Source organism: Hemitrygon akajei, chromosome 29 (genome assembly GCF_048418815.1).
Source record: "Hemitrygon akajei chromosome 29, sHemAka1.3, whole genome shotgun sequence".
Taxonomy (NCBI): domain Eukaryota; kingdom Metazoa; phylum Chordata; class Chondrichthyes; order Myliobatiformes; family Dasyatidae; genus Hemitrygon; species Hemitrygon akajei.
The window spans coordinates 35169944-35183056 of NC_133152.1; the positions used below are offsets into that span (position 1 = coordinate 35169944).

At 37.4% G+C, this 13113-nt stretch overlaps 1 protein-coding gene across 4 annotated transcripts in view; it reads right to left on the reverse strand.

Annotated features, from left to right (window-relative positions):
• The window catches only part of prkcz (protein kinase C, zeta), a 349250-nt gene that overhangs the window by 72916 nt on the left and 263221 nt on the right, over positions 1–13113 (reverse strand). For all 4 annotated transcript variants that reach the window (XM_073032157.1, XM_073032160.1, XM_073032159.1 and 1 more), the window contains one exon: positions 8088–8177. In XM_073032157.1, the coding sequence (XP_072888258.1) occupies positions 8088–8177 (90 nt within the window). The remainder of the gene's footprint in view (positions 1–8087; positions 8178–13113) is intronic.

A 13113-nucleotide genomic window follows, 5' to 3' on the forward strand; every position in this document is an offset into this window, starting at 1 on the left:
GGCTGGTACCACGGAAAACGGCTTTTAGCTAACAACGGGGAAATCAACTCCCCCGACTCAAAGGACTGGCATCATAAAAGACCTGGGCAAGTTTAAAACCGTCTCTCTCTTAAACCCAAAATGCTGCCGCTTGAACGAACTAACAGTGACTGTTATATTTCCATCGGACAATACATTATCCCCTAGACAACGATAGAGCTATTCCTTATTGAGTATTATTATACCCGCGCTTTTAGATTTAGTATTGACGACGTATATTATCTGTATGTTTGCATTAATCTTATTTTTGTGCCCCTTTATCAATAAATACTTTTAAAAATAGTACCATTGGACCTCTCTATCTTTGCTGGTAAGTGACCCAGTTACGGGGTACGTAACAGCATGCAGACACGGTTAAGAAGTACAGTCGTTCTGACAAAATATCAGAATGGGGAACGAATGTGATCTAAGTGACTGACTGTGGAATGATTGTTGGTGCCAGACAGTGATTTGAGTATCTCAGAAACTGCACAACTCCTGGGATTTTCATGCACAACAGCCTCCAGAGTTTATAGAAAATGGTGCGAGAAACAAAAAACATCCATTGAGCAGCAGGTCTGTGGGAAAAATGCCTTTTGAATGAGAGGTCAGAAAGGTGACTGTAACTCAAATAACCGTATGTTGCAAGAAGAAGAGCTTCTCTGAATGCACAACATGTCAATAGGTTAAGGTGGATGGGCTACAGCAGCAGACCCATCTGGGTTCCACTCCTGTACCTACTAAAGTGGCCACTGAGTATATATTCATCATTCACCCAAACTTTTCTCAAAACTCCAAAAGGTCAACCTTGCTTTCAAAATTACCAACCTGAAACTAGCCCTCAGACCACTCCAGGTAGTGGTGGCTGATCCAGCTGAAACAGGAAATATGCAACCTATGTAACAGAAGATAGTCAATGCCATAACCATTTGGGCTTCTCTCACCATTTTCTATACTCTTCACTCTCAGTGAAATCACTAACTAGAAATAACAATGAAAATTTGACTGTCAGCACAATCAACTTATCACCACATCTATGAGTCTGCATTCCAACAAATAATTTATTCCTCGTTGTGTGGTAAAGAGGAATTGGGACACTGTTCACCAAGACCAGTACGGGTATGGCTTTGTGATTACCGGACAAGATAGTGAGTGAGTGAGTGAGACTGTCTGTCTGTCTGTCCAGGGTGGTGATGATGCAAGTATTTCAATGTTCTAGGCAAAAATACAAACCATGACCTTTTTTATTTGTTCATTCATTTATTTCTGGGATCTAGACATCATTAGCAAGGCCAGCATTTAATGCCCATCTTTAATTGCCCTGGTAAAGTTAGTGCAAGCTGCTTTCATGAAGTATGGTTGTCCTCTTGCTGATAATACTCTCACTTTAAACTCCTGTAATATTAAACCAACAATAAAAGCGTACCAAGACAGGATGGTTTGCAGCTTGAAGGAGAACACACAATTGGTGATGTTACTATGCTTTCTTCTACCACTGTTGTTGTGGGAGTGGGTATGGAAAATGCTGTTGGAATAGCCAGGATGACTAACTCAGTGCATTTTGTAGATATATAAAAACTGTGTTATATTGTGCTGAATTACATCGATTAGGGCATGGATTTTGTTCATCAACATTGCTCACAGACCTTTGAGACAAATATACAAGTGCATTTTTGTCCCAAAATATACCCAAAACATTGACTGTTCATACTCTTTTCTATAGATGCTGCCTGGCCTATGGAGTTCCTGCAGCATTTTGTGTCTGTTTTTCTGGATTTACAGCATCTGCAGAATTTCATGTGTTTGTGTTACAATCTTTATAAACATCTTTGCCATCACACTTCCTCAACACTCATATTCTTGCAGGTCTACATTGACTGTCACTCCTCTAAAGCTTTAACTTTAAAATAAAGCACTTGTTTTTCTGAACTTCTTAAACCATTCCATTTCACTCCTACCTCCTCCTTTAAAATAACTCAGTTTTCATGAGCTCCAAGCAAGAAGGGCATTTTATCTGAGTAACTTTGATGGAGATCAGTTAGCTCATTAGAAAATGACACCAAACTTGGATAATCCAAGTGTCATCAGTTCCGTTGATTACTGCATAAACTTGCTGAACCATAACAACTTCACTTTTATTACTCTACCCAAAAGAATAGTGAGAGAGTACTCTGGAATCTGTGCTAGGTTAAAAGGATAACCTCTGCAGGCTGGGTCTCCCATCAATACTGCTCTCCAATATTTGTTCCCTAGAAAACAAATTGAATTACCTTCATTGGTACCTGACCCAGCGCAAGATGAGGAACTTTCTTGTGCTTATTCTTGCAACATCACATGCACCATCAATCTTCAGGCCATGCCACTCAGGGTCTTGTGCTAATATCTTGTGACTGTGTTGTGTTTTATTGTAACTCTATGTACTGTGCAGTACTGTGGCCCTAGAGTTATGATGTTTTGTTTAGCTGTACACGTATATAGTTGAATGACAAGGAACTTGAAAATTCATTGAGAGATCAAGGAAATTGTAGGAAATAATTCTATTCATTTAGGCATTATCCTCCCTTCAGTGACCTGGTGGAGAAACTTTTCCTCTGGAATGCCATAGATTTGATGTCCGATTTGTACTGAATGAATTTAATCCAGTTAACATGCAATAATTGACCTCAGAGACAATGGCTCAGGAAGGGAAGAGAAGGAGACGCAACTAAAGAATCAAATTGTTTAGACTGAGGAGAAAATTCAACACCAGCATTAGTCACTTTCTCTAGACACTAAGTCTATAAAATTTACCTTTATCCAATAACTGAAAGCAGCCAAAAAGATGATTAATGTGAAATTAACTCCATAGGATCTTTATTAATATTCATAGGATTAACCTTACTGGTAGTGAACATTCATCAAGTATGACATCAAGCGTAATAGTGTGAAAATTACTGAAAAGAAAGCTACATAATAAATGATTTCATTAATATTTTAATTAATTAGTGCTTACATATAGTATTGTAACAGAAACAATTCTATCAACTTAAAAGTAGAAGAAGAAAAATGGTGCTGATTTGTCACATTGATTAAATTAGTATAAAGATCAATTAAGTGTTTTTCAATATTATGAATAAAATACATTCTTTGTTGCTCTTGCAACAGAAAATGGCTACCATGCCAAATTAATTCATGGATCAAACCCCTCTGAGAATATTCTTGTTTAATTTTTCTCATCTAATAGAAGGCATCTAAGAAAAAAAAATATATAATGGCCTGGATCTTTCAATTAAAAGCTGACATCTTTGCTCAGAAAGTTCAGAATCATCTTTTCTTAAAAACAGATGAATAGGGTGATGCAAGTATTAATGCTTTCCACTAGAAGCCATCTCCAGCAATTTCAGAGATTAAGAAGCCTATTAATTTGCTGCACAAGTCTGGGACAGGAAGATACTGGAATTTAAGAGGGGCATTGGGTACACTATGTTGCAATAGATACATCAAGGCAGAAGAATATTGCAACAGATGGTGGGCTACAAAAATCAGAATATCAGTGTGAATATTGAAATCCTGCAGTGTGAAAGATTGATAAACTGGAGGTGGTTTAAGACAAATTGAAATATTTCAGTGGCATTTTAAACATCTGCTGAATAGCATTTGTGTGAACACATTTGCAATTCCACAGAGGTGGAAAATAGTGTAAACCGTATTAATGAACATTATGGCCTAATTTTTGCCTGCCTCTCACAAATGCTATTCTTCCTAAGTTCCAGATTTAGAGGTCTTACTTTACTGGAGTGAAGCATCCTGGAGGTGAACAACACAGGCATAGAGTCTAAGTGACAGCAAAAATTCAGACAATATAATGGATTGATATAAAAATCTTGACTAGGTTGTCAAGATTTTAAATGTTTCTGACTGCCTCTGACATTCAAAAACTTGTAAGGGGTATTAAAAGGAGAATAAAGAATTAGAGAAACTGACGAAAAACTAAAACAATTAAATAATTGAATATATTAAACAAACTACCATTGATTTAAGCAAACCTTAATGTACTTTATATCTTACTTTCCCACAGCCTCACTATCTCCTTTGAAATCAATGGCCAGATAAATTTGTCCCAGGTCTAACCTGGGAGCTGGATCTGAAAAAAAATCCAACTATAAATGCTTGTCAGTTGAGCAAGATCCATCTCTTCTGCATCAGCAGCAGAGTGTATTGAAAGTTTAAGCCTTCACTGTTGAGTTCAGGAAGTTCATGTTTGTCAACACTGTGTGGAATTACTTGACTTGTTGATATTTACCAGTAATATGTGGATATGGCTGGAATGACAATTGATTAAAATGCATAGGACAATTTGATGGAGAGGAACTGTCTTCCCCATCACAGGACATACTTGGACAAGATTCCCCACAGCTCAACCTGACCCATGGCTACATCATCACTAAAATCAGATCATTGGTCTACTAGTGAATAAGAACAATTGCTCCTTTAATGACAATTTTGCACCAAATCTTTGATATTTCTTTTAGAAACTTGGATGGAAGGTACAGATTACTGTCAACAGTCACTGGCAACTAAAATGACATTATTCTTATAATATACTATTATAAATGGTGACTTGGAGTAACAATTTGTCTTTTGTCCAATCTATATTTAAAATAGAGTGAAATCTTACAAGTCTCTATATTAGAATCATGAGATAGCCATAAGTATTTTCAGTCACATAGTTAGCTTAGTTCTGGATTAATACTTAATTTAAGCTTCCTTATTCTTGAGGAAATTCTAGATCTAGCTTCCCTACTCCAAGTAGTATATTAAGATCTCCTCACTTCTTGTACAAAATCGTGCCTTTCCATACCTGTTGCATGTTTCTTGCATCCAAAGCTTTCGCATTATGTCTTGTTCATAACATCAGTCCAAACAATACTCTAACCTCTGTGAGTGACACAGTGCTCTCCAGGTCAAATGCTCAAGTGCCACTTTTACACCAATTATTCCTTTTGAACCATTCCTCATAATGTAGGATCAACATTTTTTCACCTTAGTTAACATCAAAATGGGTATAAAGAAACAAAGAAGCAGAGCTAAGCAGACTAACAACATAGAATTCTGAAAGCTTATATGGCCAGAATTCAATACAGATTAATTGTGTTAATAATATGCTTTTTCAAATGTTGCAAATTTGTTTATAAGAAACATCAACTTGCCTTGAAATAAAGAGAGATTTTGACACATTGTTAACTTCACTTTCAATAGAAAGCTACGTTACAATGTAATTACATCCTTTGTAAATGGTTTTTTTCTATATTTTTTCAATAGTAAATAACAAAGGGAGTGTTTTTCTGCAGATTAGCTTTGGGCAAAGTGTCTCATTTTAGTACCTATAAAGTTCTTTATCAGTTTCTATAAAGTGCTTTCAGGATTCTGATTTGCAAATCTCTTGTCATTTACAGTGTCAGTCCAAAAGATAATCCAAACCTCAGAGTTTATGAGCAGCTCAAAGTAACGCAATCCATGCAGACACTAACAAGATACAACCAGGCCATGCACAAAGATTCCTCAAGTGACACTGTGACAGATTGGGACATTCAGTACCTCATTTACACAACCAGTTGGACTCCAAAATGAACTCAGCATCCACTCGAACTTTCCTTCCAATCACAGTATGACCAGACTGAATTCTACCTTCCAAAAGTACCCCACACTCTGGAAGGGTAGGTTCCACATTAAGTTGAAGTGAGAGATGCTGCAGTGTAAAGCAGGCATGGATTCCACTCAGATGGCTTATACCCTGACAATCTATTTGTTGCTATGGCAGTTAGCATTCACAAATCACCACCTGCTGATACCTGATGCAGGGAATAGCAGAGTGTGCATACATGGATTGATATTTGCGTCCTTCAGAAGGAAATATGTGAACCAGGAATGAAGGTATCCTACTGTGAAATAGTAATGTAAACCAAGTCAGTCATGCATTAAAAATCAAGGTGAAAATATTCTTGCAGGAATAAATTAAAATTAAATGTATGCCAAAAAAGTCTATTTTTTTATTTAAAGTAATATCCTGGCAGTATGGCACTGAAAACTCTGCTTATTCATAGTTAATTTTGAGATTTTACCAAGAGTAGGGAGGTTATTTATGAAAATATCCTGACCCTTTACTATTCTGCAAGTTTTGTTATTAGGTCCAGATGAATCATCTGTGCCTCCTGTATCCTCTTTTATTCCCATTCACTTCCAGGACATCAAAACTGTTCAGCATTTTACTTCTCTCGATCTAAAATTCCAAGTATGTTTATTCTGTTTTTTCTCCACCTCTTTTGTAGCCGAAGGAATGGCTTTTCTTCTTGGTTATCTATTTCTTATTTTAAAAACTATCTGGTTAGTCCTACTACTTATAATGGATGTAGAAAAGATAGAGAAGTCACATTAACTTACTGAGGCTACATGATTACTAAATCATTATCTGTGTTCCTTCACAATGGTAACCAAACTGTCACCACTGCCATTGTGGTCCCTTTAAGCTCTTGACAACTAAATTATTATCCAAAGGTGACAATGTTCTGCCTTACCTAATGTAGCTGAAGTAGGAAGAGAAATCTACAACAGTAATACCTTCTTGGTACACTAATCTCTAAGCAGGTCATTCTCCTCTCAACAAGTACTAGCTCCAACTGTTATATTCATTAGAACAGCAGCAGTATTCTAATTCCTGTGGCTTTCAGATTAGTAACACTGGTTAAAAATAATTCACAAATAGAAATGTCTTCTTTTTAACAGCAATATGGACATCTTAAAACAATTCGCATGAAAGGTGCAAGTGCACTTTCCACTAAACAGACTTGGAGTGAAGCAGTTATTTCAGCTGATAGATTAATCTTGATTCTAGACTGTAGGTGAGTTTAGTACAGAAGCAGGGTCAGGGTATTAAGGTTGGAATTAGAGCAAGTTTAGGATTGTGGGGTAAATAGTGGGAAGTGGTTTGTTTATTTTGGTGTTCCTACCTACAAGCAACCTGCAACACCACAGATACCTTTCAGCCAGAAGTCAATTCAAAAGACTGACACCTACAATGCCAGGAATGTGGAGTGGGGTAGTGTGATAGAGGGGAATCTGGATCACAAGGAAAGGATCCAGATTGTGGAAGATGGGTTGGGATGGAGTGAAGGACAGGAGAAAGAACAGATGGTGGGGTTGTGGAAAACAGATGGAAGGTTGGTGGGGAGCAGATAGCAATTGTTTGAGGGAGCCAATGGTGTTCATGGCAGGGGGAAGCAGATGGTAGTGGTGGGGGATGAGGAGAAGTCAGTTCACACTGATGTTGTGTTGGAAAAGTCAGGCTTATTGGTGATTATAGGACCTAGAAGATATGTTCTTGTTCCTCTGGGCTACAAGCACTAATATAAAGGCAACTCCTTCTTGCTTTCAAGCATTCTTGATTGGCTGCAGTTGCTTTATTTCTCAAAGTCTGTTAAAAAGTTAGATTACTGAGAGGACATTATAACTATTTTAAATTATAACATTTAACTAACTGATCTAGTTTTATTTCCGGCTTTTACTGTTATGGAGTGCTCGGAGATCATTATCATGTTGAGGGTCAATGACACAGAACTACAATGTGTGAATTCCACTGCTGTGTCTGTTCATTTTCCTTTCCTTAATTAAAAAAAGTCTTCTATCCAAATGAACAGTTTTGTGGATAAACAAGTGATTTTGCAGGGAAATATCTGAGTGTATTAGTCAGCCATAAGTACATAGTCCAAATTAAAACTTAACTGTCTAATCCTTAGCCCAGTTTTATTGGATAAGATGCGGTAATTCATTCTTTGGTCACAATTATTTAAGTTCATGGATATATTACCATTAATAGTCCACAAAGTAAGAATGATATGACTCAGGTTATTATCAGATTACTATTATTCCCTCATAAATCAATTATGCCAGAGCAACGTGCCTTTTCTATAAGAATAAGGATATATCAAGAGGTCATTTGATTATCTCCATGAGGCAAGGCATGGAATCTGGAAGGCTATCTGTCCATCAAGAACAACAAATGATTGGAAGCCTGCCAAAGATTTATTACTCACCAGATCCCAGTCTATGCTGCGGAAAAAGGTATGAGTCTGGATGTCGGCAAACCCTGTCTGTGATTGACACCCAAGTCGCTCTTTAGGGTCCTGTGAACAATTAATATGAAATCTATTGCACTGTCTGGTCAAAGATATAAATGCTCCAACACTTAACCAGCTAAAATACTTGGATACAAGGTTTAACTTTATCCAGTACAAAAGATACTACAATTTGTGCAGCTTCATTTTGACATTTGAAATTGTCACATCTGTGGATATAAGAATTCACTTAGAGCCAATGTTGCTTAAAAACATGATTTCAGAGTTTTATCAAAATAACTAACCCATCATTTCTTTGGATATTTTTATTCAAAAATCTTAATTTGCAATGCCTGTTTGTCAGTAGTTAAGATCTAGATTTTTATAGCTCAAGTTCTCGAAGTTCAGCGCAAATCCACTGAAAATTCCAGCTGCTTTAAAAAAAACAACCCAAGAAATAGGAGGCATTAGAGTTATCTATGCAAGAGACCACTTTCATTCAAGAGTGACCTTGGATGATGTCTGTGGAATTTGCATTTTCTTGCTGTGAGTGTGTGGATCTCGTCTGGAAACAGATTTTGACCCACATTCCTAAGACATGCTGCTAAATTAATTGGTTATTGTTAGTTATGTTTTAATGCATGTTTAATGGCAAAACAAATCAAAGGGGAATCGATGGGCATGTGTTAGAGAACTGTTGCATTGATACAGGGGAATAAAGAGGGGGAAATGAATCTAATGGGATTGATGCCTTGGGAATTGAATGAACCTGATGAGTTGAATAGTTTCATTCTAAGAACTGTGTCGTTATAAGATCATCATCCATTTACCCCCAATCACTTCTTCCTGTCAGTGAACAATCCTCCAACCCTTTGAATCATACTTTATTCAAATGCCCTTTTGGAAACCCTGGTACTTCTGAAGCAATTTTTCTTTTCATGAGATCCCACAAGTGAAAGCCCATGGGATGCAAAGCAGGGTGGGAAATCAGATCCAAAAATGACTTAGGAGCAGGAACCAAAGAGTAATAGTTGATGAGCATTTTCAGGAAGGCTATTGCCTGCTGTGCTCCATAGGGTTTCTTAGAGACATCAGATACAAAACATTTGTTCAGTGTAACTGTCATTTTATTATTCCCATTAATTCCACTGGCTTAGCTTCCAGCAGACTAAAGTTTACTTTTGCTGCACTCTTCCTTTTTATACACTTGGAGATAATAACAAATTATTATATTCATTGCATACTGACACACATAAGCTCCCCAGTGACCAAAAAGATAGCAAAATAGTGCAGGAAAATAAAGCACATGGTGGATGACATGTCATCTTAATGCAAGAAAGAACCAGGCTGATTACAGATAGTTCAGAGGGCTAGTAAAATAGAAATTCCCGAAGGAACATGATAAACAACTGGTAGCAAATATAAATGAAGAAATAAATATTCTATAGACATGTGAACTTACTGAAAAGAATAGCCAAACTTAAAGTGGATAAATCACCTAGTCAGGGTGGAATGCATTTCAGGTGGCCAAGAGAAGGGAGGAAGTACAGAGCCCTAGACACAATCTTCTCAATACATAGTGGTTCAGAGAAATGGAAAACTGCACTTATTACACACTTATTCAAAAAAGGTGTGGGAATAAACTCAGTAATTACAATCTAGTTAGCTCCCCTGATGAGGAAATACAGAAAATATCAATTAGAGGCAGAATTAGTAATTCTTTTGGACAAGTGTGGACAGATTAGAGAAAACCAGCATGGAATTGTTAAAGGCAAGTGGTGTCCAACTAACTCGATATAATTTTTATGAAATAACCAACACGGGTTCCCCGAACTTATGAACATTCAAGTTATGTACAGCTGTGCACGTGAACAATCATTTGGGAAATTGGTGGGATAGATTTGTTGGCTGCTGCGGGACTGCAGGCATTTTCTGCCATGTGGGAACTTGATTTATGTCTGCATTTCTGACTTGTGAACTGTTCAGGTTACAAAGAGTTCACAGGAATGGAACCCTGCTGTAACCTGAGGAGGCCCAGTAGGGCTGAAAAAGGAAATGTGCTAAATATAGAATCTACAGACTTCCAAAAGGGATTTTGATAGATATCAATAAGATTAAAAGATGAGGAATAAAAGAGGCAAGAGCAACAGAGAGAGACAATTGGCTAAGCAACTGTAAGAAGAGAATTATAGCAAAGGGATATTTTTCAGATTGGAAGGAAGTATGCAGTGGAGTTCCCCAGGCCACAGGACAAGAACCACTGCCTTTCTTAATATACACTTATTATTTGGACTGGACTGATTTCTCCTCTGTTTGTGTAACTGATCTCCTCACATCCTCCTCTTTTGCAAGCAGAACAATCCACCTTCTCCAGGCTAAAGACCTTCATCCCTCAAATAACTTAAACAAGTCTTTTCTGCAGCCTCACCAAAAGCCTTCACGTTTTTTTCTCGAGTATATTGTCTAGAAGTGGACACAATATCGCAATCACAACCAAACCAATATTTTATAAAGGTTTGCCATAATTTATAAAGTCCAAGATCTTGTTTCAGGGTACACTTTTATATTTGTAGATATCTCATACAGTGGCATGCAAAAGTTTGGGCACCCTGCATGGTCAGTACTTAGTAACACCCCCTTTGGCAAGGATCACAGCTTGTATGCGCTTTCTGTAGCCAGCTAAGACTCTTTCAATTCTTTTCACGCATTCTTCATTGCAAAAGGCTTCTAGTTCTGTGAGATTCTTGTGCCGTCTTGCATGCACTGCTCTTTTGAGGTCTATCCACAGATTTTCAATGATGTTTAGGTCGGGGGACTGTGAGGGTCACGGCAAAACCTTCAGCTTGTGCCTCTTGAAGTAGTCCATTGTGGATTTTGAGGTGTGTTTAGGATCATTATCCTGTTGTAGAAGCCATCCTCTTTTCATCTTCAGCTTTTTTTTTTACAGACGGTGTAATGTTTGCTTCCAGAATTTGCTGGTATTTAATTGAATTCATTCTCCCCTCTACCAGTGAAATGTTCCCCGTGCCACTGGCTGCAACACAAGCCCAAAGCATGATCGATTCACTCCTGTGCTTAACATATTCTTTTCATGAAATTCTGCACCCTTTTTTCTCCAAACATACCTTTGCTCATTGCAGCCAAAAAGCTCTATTTTAACTTCATCAGTCCACAGGACTTGTTTCCAAAATGCATCAGGCTTGTTTAGATGTTCCTTTGCAAACTTCTGATGCTGAATTTTGTGGTAAGAACACAGGAAAGGTTTTCTTCTGATGACTCTTCCATTAAGGTCATATTTGTGCAGGTGTTGCTGCACAGTAGAACAATGCACCACCACTCCAGAGTCTGCTAAATCTTCTTGAAGGTCTTTTGCAGTCAAACAGGGGTTTTGATTTGCCTTTCTAGCAATCCTACGAGCAGTTCTCTTGGAAAGTTTTCTTGGTCTTCCAGACCTCAACTTGACCTCCACCGTTCCTGTTAAATGCCATTTCTTAATTACATTATGAACTGAGGAAATGGCTACCTGAAAACACTTTGCTATCTTCTTATAGCCTTCTTCTGCTTTGTGAGCATCATTTATTTTAACTTTCAGAGTCATAGGCAGCTGCTTAGAGGAGCCCATGGCTGCTGATTGTTGGGACAAGGTATGAGGAGTTAGTGTATTTATAAAGCTTTGAAATTTGTATCACCTGGCCTTTCCTAATGATGACTATGAACAAGCCATAGCCCTAACAAGCTAATTAAGGTCCGAGACCTTGGTAAAAGTTATCTGAGAGCTCAAATCTCTTGGGGTACCCAAACTTTTGCATGCTGCTCCTTTCCTTTTTTTCAGTCTAAAATTGTACAAAACAAAAATAATACACTAATCTTGCTTAATATGTTGAAAGGAATGTTTCATCTTTAACTTTATGACTTTTGGAGATCCGTTCATCTTCTACAGTAACAGAAATTTTGACCGGGGTGCCCAAACTTTTGCATGCTGCTGTAACTTGGAGGTTTAGTGAACAGTGAAGAGATACTAATTTATAAAGGAGATTTAAATAGGCTAGTGGCTATGGCATAGATAGTAATGAAACAATGCTGAGTAATGTGAAATTTTACTTTTTGGTGAGATTAATTACAAGAATATGGACGTGTTACTATAAAGAGGTAGAAGAACAGAAATTTAGAGGAATTATATACATAATGGCAGACCAGATCCAGAAAGTAGCTTAAAAGGTAAACAAATAGTCATAAAATAGAAGAGCAGGGAAATTATGGCAAACCTTTATAAAATATTGGTTTGGCTGTGATTTCAATATTGTGTCCAGTTCAGGACTTATTTAAATTATTTGAGGGTTGGGGGTCTAGACTGGAGAAGCTGAGGCTGTTCTTCTTGGAACACAGGAGGATGTAGGGATAGCAGTTACACAAATAGTGGAGAAATTGTTCCTACTTGTTGGTGGGGGGGGGGGGGGGTGTTCAAAAACTGAGGGCATAAAATGAAGTAAATGGCAAAAGAACCAGAGTGACAGGAGGAATAATGTTTCTCCACGATGAATGGTTAGGGTTGGAATGCCTGCCAATAATAGTAGTGTAAAGGAGAAGTGTTTGAGTATCTGTGTAAGAATTTCAAAAACTTTGGAGAGAGGGCAGGGTAGTGGGGCTTTGTGGACCGCTCTTGCATAAGGCTGGTACAGACTTGATAGGTTGAATGTTTCTATGATATTCTGTTTTCTCCCATGTTATTAAACTTATAGTTGTTTTTTTTTGCTGTCTTTTAAAACACTCTATTTCTCAGGCCTATCGCTATTCTTCACAATATTGTCAGCTTTTTTACCAACAAAAAATCATGCTTAATCTTATTAGTTAGTCATAGATGCATCTCTTTTCTTGTAATTGTTATTCTTCAGTTGTATACATCTTATGAGTTCTATTTATATTACTTTCTTGTCTACAATCATAACATTTAAAATAATTTCTCACTCTATGTTCGTGAATTCTCCCTTTATAACTATGTAACTGC